Below are 13,927 nucleotides of genomic sequence, written 5' to 3'. Positions count from 1 at the left end.
AAAGGGAAAATAAGGAGAGTCACTTCACCTCAGAATACGTGGAGTTTATTTAAAACCATAACAATAGAAGCCTAGTTAGAATGTATACCAAAACAGAGGAAATGTACCACAAAGTCTGAGTGGATGCCAACATAGCTAAAAAGTAAAGTCAAGGAAGCTATGTAAGGGAAGAAGACTTCCTTCAGAAATTGGAAGGCCAGCGCAAATGAAGAGATGGAACACAACAGAATGGAACACAAACTCTGGTAAAAGAAATGCAAGGAGACAATAAGGCGAAAAGAGAGTTTGAGGAACATTTCGCTAAAAGCATTAAGAGAAAGAACAAAAACGTCTTTAAATACAGTACATCTGAAGCAGGAAACTTGCCAGGGAGGCAGTTGGTCCATTAGATTATGAGGAAGTGAAAGGGATTATTAATGAGGATATGGAGACTGCAAGAGAATCTAAATGAATTCTTTGCATCTGTCTTCATGGCAGAGGAAACTCAGTGTATACCTGTGGGTAAACCCAGCTTCTCAGGGACAGTGGCTAAAGAACTGAATCAGATAGTGGTGATAAGAGATGATTTTCTAAACTGTCTGTAAAAATAAAAAATAAAAACAAATCGCCAGAGCCAGATGAAATCCACGTGAATGTCCTTAAAGAACTCAAGTGTAAAATTGCCGATCTCCATGCAAAATATATAATTTATCCCTACAATCAGGCTCTGTACTGGAGGACTGGAAAGTAGCAAATGTAACACCGGTGGTTTTCATGAAGGGATCCAGGGAGAATCCAGGAAATTACAGGCCGGTTAGTTTAACATCTGTTCCAGGCAAATTGATGGAAAGCAATCTCAAAGATAAAATTGTTAAGCATAAAGAAGAACAGGCCCTGCTGAAGGAGAACCAGGGAGACCCAAGTTCAAATCCCTATTCATCCATGATACTTGCTGGGTGACTCTGGGCCAGTCACTTCTTCCTCAGCCTAACCTACTTCACAGGGTTGTTGTGAGGAGAAACTTAAGTATGTAGTACACTGCTCTGGGCTCCTTAGAAGAAGAGCGGGATATAAAATGTAAAATAATAACAATGGCTTCTGCAAAAATAAAAATGTTAATATTATAATGCCCTTATAAAAATCTATGGTGCAGCCAGATTTTGAGTACTGTGTAGAATTCTGGTCATCTAGGGCATTGTCGAACTGGGAAAGGTGCAGAATAGGGCAACCAAGATGATCATGGGCCTAGAGCACCTTCCTTTTGAGGCAAGGCTACAGCACCTTGGGCTTTTTAATTTGGAAAAGAGGCAACTACAGGGAGATATGATAGAGGTTTATAAAATCATGCATTTAGTAGAGAGAGTGGACAGATAGAAAACCTCCCTCACAAGACTAGAATCAGGGATTCTAGAATCAGAATCCATGAAACTGAAGGTCAGGAAATTTAGGACCAACAAAAGGAAGTTCTTTTTCACACAGTGCATAATTAATCTATGGAATTCTCTGCCACGGGATGTGGTGATGGGTGCTAGCCTGGATGGCTTTAAAATGAGTTTAGACAAATTCTAGGAGGACAGGCCTATCAGTGGCTACTAGTCTGATGGATATAGGCCATCTCCAGCCTTAGAGGCAAGATACCTCTAAATACCAGTTGCAGGGGAGCAACAGGAAGAGAGAGGGCATGGCATGGCCTCATCTCTTGCCTGTGGGCTTCTCAGATGCATCTGGTAGGCAACTCTGTGAAACAGGATGTTGGACTAAATAGGCCTTGAGCCTGATCTAGCACGGCTGTTCATATGTTCTTATGGCTTTGCATCTGGATTTGCTTGTTGTGCTGATTAAAATGGACAACAGCAGCCACCAAAAAAAGTTAAATTTACCATTATGGATCTTCAATGAGCCAGTTCAGATGATACTTTCAGCACATTATTAGATTTCTCTACACATGTACAAATGATCATTCATATGGAAAAACATACATTCTGTACCCAGGATTTAAATACTAGATATAATGTAGGATTTAAAATGTGCGTTAATCACTATCATGTGATTAGATTATCGCCTAGATTGCTAAGTGGTGTGTTTTCCCCCTTAGCCATTGAGTTTGAATTGTAAATACAACAGAGCCCAGGACAGGATCATTCAGTCTATTCACATGGTCTATTCACATTTGTTTTCCAAGTGGATATTAACAAAACACAGATATACTAATCATGCATTTAAAATATCATCTGAATTGGCCCAATAAGAAGAAACCATCTGATCCCATAAGAAGTAACCAGCAAGACAAGTTGCTGTGTTCAGTTTGGTTTTTTACCTCTGTTGTTAATTTTGAAAGTTGGAAGAAGATATTTCACAAAATGGCTTGTATGCATCAATGTAGTGCCTTATATCAGTTCACCAAGTATCGTGTAGCGGAATAAAAAGCACAAGACTAGCTGTACTGACTGCATATTTAACGGTATAGTTCAATTTAAGTGCAGATGAAGGTTTTTGAAGTGAAATAAAACTTAAATCTGTGCCTAGACGTCTTAAATCAGGAAGTCCTCATGGCTTGTTTTAAAGAGGGTGTTTTCCCATCAATATAGATGATAATGCGGCATTACAATTATTTAAATTCTAAATAATGTATGTATTAGCTTGCTGTCAAAAGAACCTTGGCCATTTTCTGGTGGTTGCATGTACACCTTGAGCCATTCCTTGATATGAACTGAGAGTAACTCAACCAATATGAGTGGAATTCCACATTTAAAAGTAGTGGTATATAAATCAAGCCGACTTCCCCTACCCCCCACTTACTAATTAGGCTCATTGCAGGGAATTGTACTGTATCCAATACAGAATTGTTGTAGGAAGTTGCAAATAATGTCTGTAATAAAGAATCTTGCCCAGAATATTAGAGGAACACTAAATTTTGCAGAGATCACAATGAAATAATAATTGAATCTAAGGAAATCTAGATATGCATTGAATTATATAACTAATAGATTTTCTGAATCTATTTATTAAATATATGAGGTTGGATGATGGCAGATATATGGAGAACTATGTGTTCTATGGATTAAAAGCCACTACTGGGTCTTTTCAAGATAGAGTCAGCGCGGGTTTGGGCTTATTAATCTCCACCAAATTGCGAGCAGAGATGGATGAGTTGGCCTCATATCTCCATTTTGCCAAATCTGTTGCTATTAAGATGAAGGAATACAATATTCTGGTTATAAATGTATATATTCCACCACAGAAATTGCATGCTAGTATTGAGGAGATTTGGGAAGGCCTTAAACATTATATTGATAACCTCTTGGCACAATTCTCAAATTTTTATTGTATAATTGGAAGTGATTTTAATGCTAGAATGGGGCAAAATGATGTTAGTTTGTATACAACTTACCAAAGTTATTCTCCAGAAAGAGATTGCCCGCTACTATTACAAAGACAGCAGTCTAAAGTCTATCGTTTTAATAGTTTTCTCTGTTTTAAAATATTGTTTTAAGGTTTTAAATTGTTGTAATGTTTTAACTTTTTGCTGTCATTTATTTTAACCAATGTTTTAATTTCTTTGTTGTAATTTATCTGTTTTAACTAATGTTTTTAACTTCTCTGTTTTTGTTGTAAACCGTCCAGAGACGTAAGTTTTGGGCGGTATAAAATATGTTAAATAAATACATAAATAATAAATAAATAAAGATCAGGTTTGCTACCTAGTGGGTCTGTATTTGGCTCATACAATGAATGTACTAGATAGGCTTAGGCTAAATGGAGCGATGGATAAGGATACAATGGGTGAATTTACCCGCTGGTCTGGGCTAGCAAATGCTCTGGACTATGTATTCGTATGCTATACGAAAACACCTCATTGAGAGTAAAGTGTAATAATAAAGGCCACTTGTCTGAACTTGTTGCTATGCAGAAGGGGTTTAAGCAAGGATGTATTTTAGCTTCCTCATCCGTATGCTATACGAAAACACCTCATTGAGAGTAAAGTGTAATAATAAAGGCCACTTGTCTGAACCTGTTGCTACGCAGAAGGGGTTTAAGCAAGGATGTATTTTAGCTCCCTTTCTGTTTAATTTTTACATTAATTTCTTAATCCCCTTCTTAGACAACCCTGACATCCATCAGCCTAAGCTAGCTGGTAGACCCATCTTGATTTTACTTTATGCCAATGACACAGCCATACTATCAAGAATGCTAGTTGGTAGTTGGTATGAGGAGGGTGCTACAAAAACTCACACAGTTATGTGAAGATGAGTCGCTTGTTATAAATACACAAAAGACCAAGTTCATGGTATTTGCCAAGATACCAAAAGAACATAAATGGCAAATTAATGGGTGCAGTGTCGAGCAGGTTAAGACCTATAAGTGCCTGGGTCCAGTTTTCCATGCAAAAGGTTTGTGGGGCTCACAATGTGAATATGCAGCAGCAAGTGCACAGAGGAGTGCATCTGCTGTACTCAAATTCTTTCACACTAATGGGGGAAATTACATTCCTGTGGTGGTTAGGGTGTATCAGGCTAAAATACTGGCACAAATGTTGTACAGGGTTCAGATCTGTCCCACCTGTAATTTTAAGCCCTGAGAAGTGGTTCAATCAAGATTTCTTTGTGCCAGTTTCCAAGTCCCCAGATGTGTATCGAATGCTATATTGCATTTAGAAACTGGTTGACCAGAGTTGAGGCACATGCGTGGCTTCGTTCATTTAACTACTGGTTTAAATTATATGCCTGCCCCCAGGGCCTTGCCCCCTTGGTTCTGAAAGATGAGTTTCACTCATCCTGGTGCAAGAGCCTCTATGACAATTTGGGCAGATATGGCTTCTCACTGCAGGATTTATTGGCTTTGGGTCATGATGCTGCCAAAGAAATAATTAAGCAGTGTGTGGCAGATATGGAGAAGCAATTTGATTTATGTCTGGTTATCACCATTAGCACTTTAGGTGGTTTTTCATACTACCCCCAGCTAGCTGCATACCTCACCCACTCGACCACCTTAAACCAGAGGAGAGCCTTTTTGCTGGCGTGGTTTAATGCCTTGCCTTCTGCCATTTTGGCTTGCAGATTTAAGGGGATACTGCTAAGAAACCGGTTATGTCCATGTGGTTTGGGTGACATTGAGTCTGTCTTACATGTTCTTTTACACTGTGCCTGCTATAGGGTCATTTGTACTATCTGGATCAAACCATTTTTAAAAATTAGGCCTGGTCAATCAGAGGAGTATTACATCTCCTATCTTTTGGCGGATCAACATGCAGTTGTCACAGCGGGGATGGCAAGATTCAGTGCAGCAGCCTGTAAACTGAGATGGGAACAACTTATTTGTAACTGAGATTTTTGCATAACCTGATGTGGTGTTATCAAGTTTTACCGTTTTGATTTTGTTTTGTTTTATGCTGATTTATATTTTGATGTGTATGTTGACTGGTCATTGACCATAATAAATCATTAACTACAAAATATATGAAGTCATTTTAGAAAAGCTTCAAAATATAGCCTTTTGTCTCCTTCCATTTGTTGTTTTCCAGCTGGCAAAGAACATTATGGATCAAGGGAGATAAATTTTATATTAATATGCATGTGCTTATATTGAAACCATTTGGATGTTTCATTGTAATTTTCATGCTGCAGCAAAAAGATTTGAAAACAAAAGCTATTTAGAATTCTAAGAATATTTGCCATCAAATCACAATTTTGATTTGATGGCAAATCACAATACCTGAATTATAGTTTCATTGATATTTTCATTAATGTTCATATCAATAGATAGTAGCAAAGGACTATTATATCCAGCATATCTGTCATTGTTCAATTAATCTTGTGAAAAGTGATCACATTAATCTGATTGTTTTAATATATCAAGAACAAATGTAGCCTTCCTTGTAAATGTCAAAGAATTAGAGGGGAAAGGAACAAGTGGTGGATAGGTATTCAAAGCCAAAAAGTATTAGTGTTACACAGCATGCATTTCTCTTTCTTCACTGTGGGTAGAGAGGATTATCCATGCTAAATAAAAGCATGATGGTAGCATGCCTTGGAACTCGAGAGATGTCCATGTGGTAGATCCAATTGGATGAGTTTTTAGTAAACAATATTGCCTGAATAAAAGGGAAGCTCAAGAAAAGCTGAGGATTCTACAGGGTCTAATGAGCAGGTGGCCAGCCATACATCATATTCTTGGGTCTTGAGAAGAAACAAAAGAACTGGCCAGGGACATAACTATAATAGGGCAAGGGGAGACAGTTATCTGGGGGCCCACTGCCTAGGGGTACCCCCAGAGGTGTCACATGACTGACTCCCCCAGCCGTGCACCCACCCGGGCTTCCTTCAGTTGTAATTGTCCTCCAAAACTGATGTGGGTTTTAAGAACCGGATCTACCAGAACAGCATGTCTTTCTCTAGTACCATTAAATGACTTGCATCGTCCACAATTTACAAAACCTTTTAAAAAATAATTTAGGATGATGTTCTGTTGTGGCACATAGGAGAGAGATTAGAGATTAGAAATTAGAGATTAGAGATAGATAATTTTACTATGCTTTTTGTTACCACTATTCAGCCTCATTTAAGATTTCCTCACTTCATGAGCTGAGCTCCAGTAAGGGGGTGGGAACCATTTTAAAATCTTGTCTCTGGGCCCACTCCAACCTTGCTATGCCCCTGGAACTGGCCAATATTTAATACAGAAAATTATGGGCACAAGAAGCTGTTGGTGTTTTCCCAGTATTTGCCCAGAAGGTACATCCACAATCGTTCTTAGTGCTCTCAGTCCTGTCATCTAATTATTTTTGGTTGACAATAATTATCAAAAAATTATTGTTAATAATTTGAATCAACAAATATTTTAATTACATTACATTAAAATATTATTTTACATATGCCATGTCATATGTTAAATAATCATTATAGTGCTGCCTTTGCTGTGGTGATATTTGATTCATGTATATTTATAAAGCAATAAAATATCTGTCAAAGAGCAGCATACTAATACAAGAATAGAATTACTTATTCACTTTTGTCTTAGAATACTTTTTCCATTATGATTTTTGTGACTTCCTTGTTATCATACACACCTCCAGCAAACTATAAGGAAAAGAGAAGAGAAAGATGAAGTTTATTTTGTAGAAGAAACTGGTTTTGTATGTTGGAAAAAATGACAACCCTGTGTGTATTTATTATTATTAGTGTTTTTATATTCTACCTTTTACTTTTTTGAGCATGTAGAAAATTACTTGTACCATTGTGTTAGAAAGAATGGAAAGGAAGAAACTATTGCACATACTGGGCAGGCCAACTTCAAATCACCACTTGTACTGAGGGGTTGTGTTTAGTGTTACTTTCTGAATGGATGTATGAGACTCTGGAAGGCATTTAGCACAGTTTTGTTTTCAGTCTCTCTCCATTCCTACAAGGATAATTCCATCGTTTCTCATTTCCTATTGTTCTTCAATAGGCTTCAATAGTTGTTTGTAAGCAGATATGTTAAGTGTTGTCATCCTTCCCTGCTACACTGCCTCAGCCTCTTTTGGACAGGATGCTCTTCAACACACAATCCCATATATACATTAAATAGAAAACACGATAGCCCTATTCAGGCATAACATTGTGCGTTCAGGTCTGTACACTTGAACTATGTATGTTTTTGTGTGAATGGCTGAAAATATGTTCATTTAAAAATTAACCTGGTACAGACTCTACAGATATTGTACAGATAGGAAGTGTATTGCTGTATGTGTGTCCAGCATATGTGTGAATAACGGTATATGTGCATAGGTCTGTACATTTGTATACTGTACACAGATTGTGTGTGTGTGTGTTGAACATGATGTGAGAATAATCTTTTACCAAAGTAATAAGTGTTAAGTCAAAGCTAATTTGATTAAAATTAAAAGAGAGATCAACATTCTGACTCAAATTTTTAGGCTGTCTATATGCAAAGGGAACTGTTCCTCAACTTTACAAGTGAATAAGGCAGCCAGCCATACATGAGATTCTGTATGTTTATTGGAGCCTCAGAGCATGCAAGGAACCTCTGAATCAAATATTTACATAAAATTTACATAATCTCATCATTTTTACTCAGGCACTTTTGCATACTTCAGACATTCGTATAAATATAAGAAGCTTTTTCACATACTTTTTGTATCTGAAAAATTGATAGTGCTTTTGGTTAACAACATAAAAATGTGAATACAGTAATTGTATGTTAAAGTGAAAAACAAGTAGAATGAATTTCCAGATAACAACTTACTGATTCTTTTTATGGTTTTTTGTCTGCCTGATTCGAATTAACAAATTAAATAAATTTAAGCAAATTTAGAGAGCATATGTTCTAATCAAGTATTGGTTTTGCCTGTGGCCTGCTTATGAAAATGGCAAATTACAGTGTGCAGGGGAGTTCCAACCCTTTAGCTTATACTATATGATTTCAGATGCTTTTCTCATAACTAGAAAATTTCTTCACAGTTACTCCTAAATGATGCTATCCATGGCTTTGATATGTAGGATGATTTCCTGTATAACTAGTTCATGTACATGTAATTTGCTATTTTTAACGTATTCCTGAACCTGTGGTGGAGTAGAGAGGAGGAGGAATTTTAACACATTTTCAGAAATGTATAAAAACCAGAAAAGCCCTGAGCCTTTTCCTGTTTGTGTTGGCTTGGCCCCACCACTCCATATCCAGAGGGAATTCCACATTATTTTGGGTTTTTACTTTACTTTTCTCACTTTTTTTGGAGGAAAGTTATGTATGCATATTGGAGCATTCAGAAAAACAGGGCTGACGCTGGCTTTGAATGGCCATAAACTGGATTTTTATACACAATCCAGTGACTGAAAATCCCACCTGACAGGTTTTGTTTTTACTATTTTCTCCACTTTACTGTATTTTTTATTGGCCAAATGATGGCCCTTCCATTCCACTTTTAAGAGCATAAAGTTCCACAGATTCAGGAAACTGTTCTCATATTAAACCTTACAATTCCCATGCTTATTTAATTTCATTGCATTCGTCATATACTTAATTTTGTTTTCTGCCTACTTGGTGTTTACACCTTTCAGATATGGGCAGTAGGACAGGGAGAGAGGAAGAAATCTGCTTGGTTAACATGCATCTCACTTGTCATCGTTTGGGTAAGCTGTACATTTGCTATTTTAGTCCTTCATTAAAAATTAGTCCAGTCCTCAAGAGTGCTGTACAACAGTCCTCTTGGTCAGCACTAAAGACTTGAAGCTAGGATGGCGTAGAAACATTGAACAGGTAATTGCAAATGTCTGATGCCTTGAACATATTTTTGGCATGGAGTTGTCAGGTGTTAAACATACTATTCACCTACTAGCCCACAGCATATACAAGCAAAATGGTCAAAGCTTCCCCTGCTATGTCTGAGGGCACATTCAGTTCCCCACAGGTCTCCAGGTGCATCTATTATTTCTTCACCACTCCTGCAGGAACAACATTTTAAAAGGAGTCTTTGTCCCAGCAAGCACTTATGATAGGCTAACATGGTTAACCCTTCTCCTATAGAAGTATTCAAGAACCAATCCTTGCAGCAACACAGGAGCTTGTTGCAGGTCTAAAGGATGCTGTCTGGATCAGAGGCACACCTTCTAGTCCTTGCATTAAGACAGAATTGCTGTTTAATTCAGGTTCCCATCTCATAGAGAATTAGTTAGCTTTCCCTTGTTTGCTTTACAATGTTGAGTCTGCCTTCACACTTAACAATTGAAAATGATGCCTGCCCTAACTTACTCCCCACTTTCCTTAAACATGACTTATTGGCTGAGTTAACAGCAATGGGAGCATGGCAATGCTTTGGTCCTGCTGCAGGGAGAATGAGGAGAAGGGGTAATTATCTTCTACCTCTGCAGTGTTGGGCTGTGGAAGCTGTGTTCTAGGAAACATGCTAACAGCTAAGATAGCAGGTATCAGCATAGTAGAACAAAAATCTCCCATGACTCTCGGGAAATCTAGATTTTGCAAGGGTAATTGACACTGAAGCAATATTTAAGGAAACTACAGTTTCCAGGGACAGCAGGATCTTTTGTCTTAGTATGCTGTTATCCAGTTCACCAGGTGCTTTCCAGACTAGCTGCTCATCAGCAGCAAAATGCCTCCGTTCGGGCAAGTCACATTTGAAACATAAACAGCAGGGGGAGCAGTCTCACAGCAACTAACAACCCGAAAAAACAGCAACTTTTACACGCTGGATATACGACATCCTAGCTCTCTATCACAGTGATTAAATTTTAAACATGGCATTGGAAATGTAGATGGTACCCTGCTGTCTGCGTAGGGACTGCGGTGTCACGATGCAGGAAGTGTGGAAGCACACTTCCGAGATAACGTCCTGACCCTGTTGTAGTTTCTAGTCTGGAAAGTGCCCAGGGCACCAGAAGGAAGGAAGGGAGCGACTGTCCTCCCTCCCTTTCCCTGCAGTGGGACTCAATACCATTGTTGTTCCTGCTACTGGTTTAGCCAAATATGTTGGGTTTCAAGGGAAGAGAAAAGGAGTTTTGGAGATGGTGGGGGATGGGGGGCAACTTCGAAAGTTTCATTGGCTTGGAAATGAAATCAGGTTTTTTTAAAAGTAGCAGTTCAGCCTATCTTCTGAGCCATTCTGAGTCTTGGAGATGAGAGCTGGTCTTGTGGTAGCAAGCATGAATTGTCCCCTTTGCTAAGCTGGGTCTGCCCTAGTTTGCATTTGAGTGGGAGACTACATGTGTGAGCACTGTAAGATATTCCCCTTAGGGATGTGGTTGTTCTGGGAAGAGCATCTAGGTTCCAGGTTCATTCCCTGGCATCTCCAAGATAGGGCTAAGAGAGACGTCTTGCCTGGAATTTTGGGGAAGCCACTGCCAGTCTGTGTAGACAGTACTTAGCTAGATGGACCAATGGTCTGTGTTCCTATGACACAAGCCTGTGAAAAGCTGTTATCTGTACTTGTAACCTCTTTCACCCAGCAGCCTTTCTCTTGCCAGAGTCTGACTCACTATTCTGCCCAATAGAGTGCCACAGTCTCTTTTGACTTGAGATGGAACCAAAGAGAGTGGTGAACTCTTTGGCTCTTCAATTACTAGTTTGTCCCTTGGATTCCCTTCAGATCTTATTATGATAATGCTAATAATAATCAAGGTTTGCACTGAAGGTAAGAATGGCACAATACTAGGCTTTTCCCAATCCCTCCTGCCCCCAGCTTTTATGAATATAACTGCCAGACATATTTAAAGAACAATGCTCACAGAGAAAAGGCATTCAAAAGAAGGATGTATTTATTGTCAAATGATTTTTTAACAAAATGTTGGAGAAATTGAAAATAGGAAACTAAAATCCTTTATTTGAAGTCCATTTGGAATGCATTGTCTTATAGTGATTTATTTATATTGTGCTATTAAATGGAGCATTCATAAATGAGATGTGAATAATTTATTCAACAGATATGATAAAATATAGAAACTGTCTCCTGTTTAAATTCTGCATGTGTAATGTGGGTAATGGAAGTGCTATGTGTAACCGCATTTAAGTGCATGCAAAATTGCTTTCATGTGATGCAGTATGAAAGTAGGACAGTAACATAGGAAGAGACTCTCTTTGTTGAAGGTTTGTTTTTATATTCTAAATATTTGAAACTGCAAAAATGGAGTTTCAAATGCAGAAAAATTCAGTGTGTATTTTGGTGGGGTGGTTTTGTTTGTTTGTTTGGCAGGGAAGGGATTTTGTAAGAATGGGGTATTTTCTTTTAGGGTTGTCATGGCCTCTGTTAGAATTGCCAGAGAGGTTGCAGAATAGGTTTCCATAGAGACACAAAGAAACATGGTACCAGGTAGCTTTGTAGATTTATAATGGAGCTTTTCTCCCAAAGCTCTCCCTGAAGACGAGTACATTTTTTGCCCTCAAAGCCCTTAGCCTTCACTTGGCACCTAAAAACCAGAAGTACAGTGGTGGCAAATGAGGGGGGAACAGAAGGGGCAAAATGCATTGTGGGCAAACTGTGTCCCACATATTAGATTTCTGAAACATAAATGGGGGGGGGGCAGTGTAGGTCAAACCACTTGTTTGAGGGTGTACTTGCCCACCCATGACATATTCATATTCGAATACGACCCTTGCTGAAGTTGCATGCCCAAAAGCCACCATTGAAAAGGCCTGAATGCACTCCACCAGCTAAATGGAACTTCTTAGCCAAAGAGATTTGGTCACATCCTCCAGATGATAGCTGAACTGTAGAACAGAAATAGCAGTTTCTGAGAGATATTAGAGAAAAGATGTTGAGGACCAGAAGCCCATAATCAGAATTCAGCACAAGAAAGATCACAGCTGGTCCCTAATGTAAGTAAGCTTCCATTTCCTCCTGTTCGACTATCATTCCAAAGACCATTAAAAACAAACAAACTTAGCCTTGTTCAATCAGACCGAGGTCTATGTAGGCCAACACAATGGCTCAGTTCAGATGTACAAGTTAACTGGAGTTAAGCATGGCCGAGGTTTCAATTCTTAACTCCAAATCATGCTGCAGACATTCACCAAACTCTTGTCAGCCAAAATCCAGTTCAAGGAGAGAACTCCTCCCTGCTGCCCAGCCACTGAGTCACATCCGCCTCTGATTGGAGTCTGGAATAGGCACAAAACCATGGAACTGGTTTCTGACATGACATCATGATGCCCCTATTTGTCTCCCCCTAAATAACTGAGTCAGCATTCGGGCATAATGCTTCAGCAGCAAAACCTAAGTTGTCGGCGGCGAAATTTAGAGATTACCAAAGATTCCAACTGGAGTTCAGCAAGGCAAACTGGAGTTAGCTTTTGGCCCATAACTGCGATTTTGTGCATTCGGGTGTATTGCAGTTAGGATCTTGGCCAGCTATAACTGTGGTTATCTTGTACGTCTGAACTCAGCCAATGTTTCCAACAGTGACCAGCCAATGTTACAGACAGCATCAGTCATTACTGATACCACCATAGGTGCAACTTTTCAGATTGTTTCGGGATACAGCGATCTTTGCACAGAATGCTGTGGGAGAAGAGAGAATAAGGGCACTTATGGATAATTTTTTAAATCAACCACCTATGTGTTCCTATTGCTTCTGTGTTCTGGGAGAGAGCAGCAAGGTGTGCTTGGATAGTTGCAAATATTGGCAGATGAAGCTGGTTCAGGTGGCATGACTAGTAGGAACCTGGTATCCCAATGAGTATCCCAAAGGGCAGTTTTGATTTAGGGAACTTCATGTGTGTGTTATTCTGTTGAGAGGGCTTGCTTAGCTTCAGCAAGATGGCTGTATCATGTGCCTTGAGGAAATATCCTGGAAGGATCCCTATAGATTTTTATACGCGAGTGCAGGAATATACCACTTCACATTTTTGAAGGTTGAGTCTTGTAGCTGTAAACTCCAAAGCTCAAATAAAGTGAATGGGACATTTTAATGTGTCTTTTTAATGTACAGTATTTAGAGATAATAGAGAAGTTTAGCTTCAAAATATTTTACATTACTCTCTGTGTTCAGGACTTTAGTTCACAGTTATCCCTGCTACTGAGCAAAGAGACATCTTTTAAATTGGTGATTCTCTTATATTTAGTAGCGGGAGAGCAACTGGCCCGATCCAGTCCCAGAACAGCATCCCTCCAGTGCTGGTATCTGCCTTATGTTTCTTTTTAGATTTTTTGGCCTTTGGGGACAGTAAACCATCTTATTTATGTATTAATTATTTTTCTATGTAAACAGCTTTGAAGATCTTGATTGAAGAGTATATAAAGTATATAAATATCCCTAGTAGTACTAGTAGTAGTAGATGTGGTGTGACTTCACTGTTCTTTTCCTCTGCAGATTAAGCTGTCAGATGTCCTATTTGCTCTTGAAGGTTCTGAGTCCTAGGAAATTACTGGTTGAAGCACCAATAAACAAGTGGCTAATCAGATTGCTATGCAGTCTGTATAGACGTGTATAATTTTTGTGTT

General features: G+C 38.8%; 1 protein-coding gene across 7 annotated transcripts in view; it reads left to right on the top strand.

Moving 5' to 3' along the window:
• The window catches only part of GPM6A (glycoprotein M6A), a 313,262-nt gene that overhangs the window by 155,902 nt on the left and 143,433 nt on the right, over positions 1 to 13,927 (top strand). For 3 of the 7 annotated variants that reach the window (XM_053251761.1, XM_053251758.1, XM_053251760.1), the window contains exon 2: positions 9,036 to 9,107. The exons of the other annotated variants lie outside the window; for them this stretch is intronic. In XM_053251761.1, the coding sequence (XP_053107736.1) occupies positions 9,036 to 9,107 (72 nt within the window). The remainder of the gene's footprint in view (positions 1 to 9,035; positions 9,108 to 13,927) is intronic. 7 annotated transcript variants of the gene reach the window in all.

This window comes from Hemicordylus capensis, chromosome 5 (assembly GCF_027244095.1).
Source record: "Hemicordylus capensis ecotype Gifberg chromosome 5, rHemCap1.1.pri, whole genome shotgun sequence".
NCBI lineage: Eukaryota > Metazoa > Chordata > Lepidosauria > Squamata > Cordylidae > Hemicordylus > Hemicordylus capensis.
This window is presented reverse-complemented; position numbering and strand designations above follow the sequence as displayed.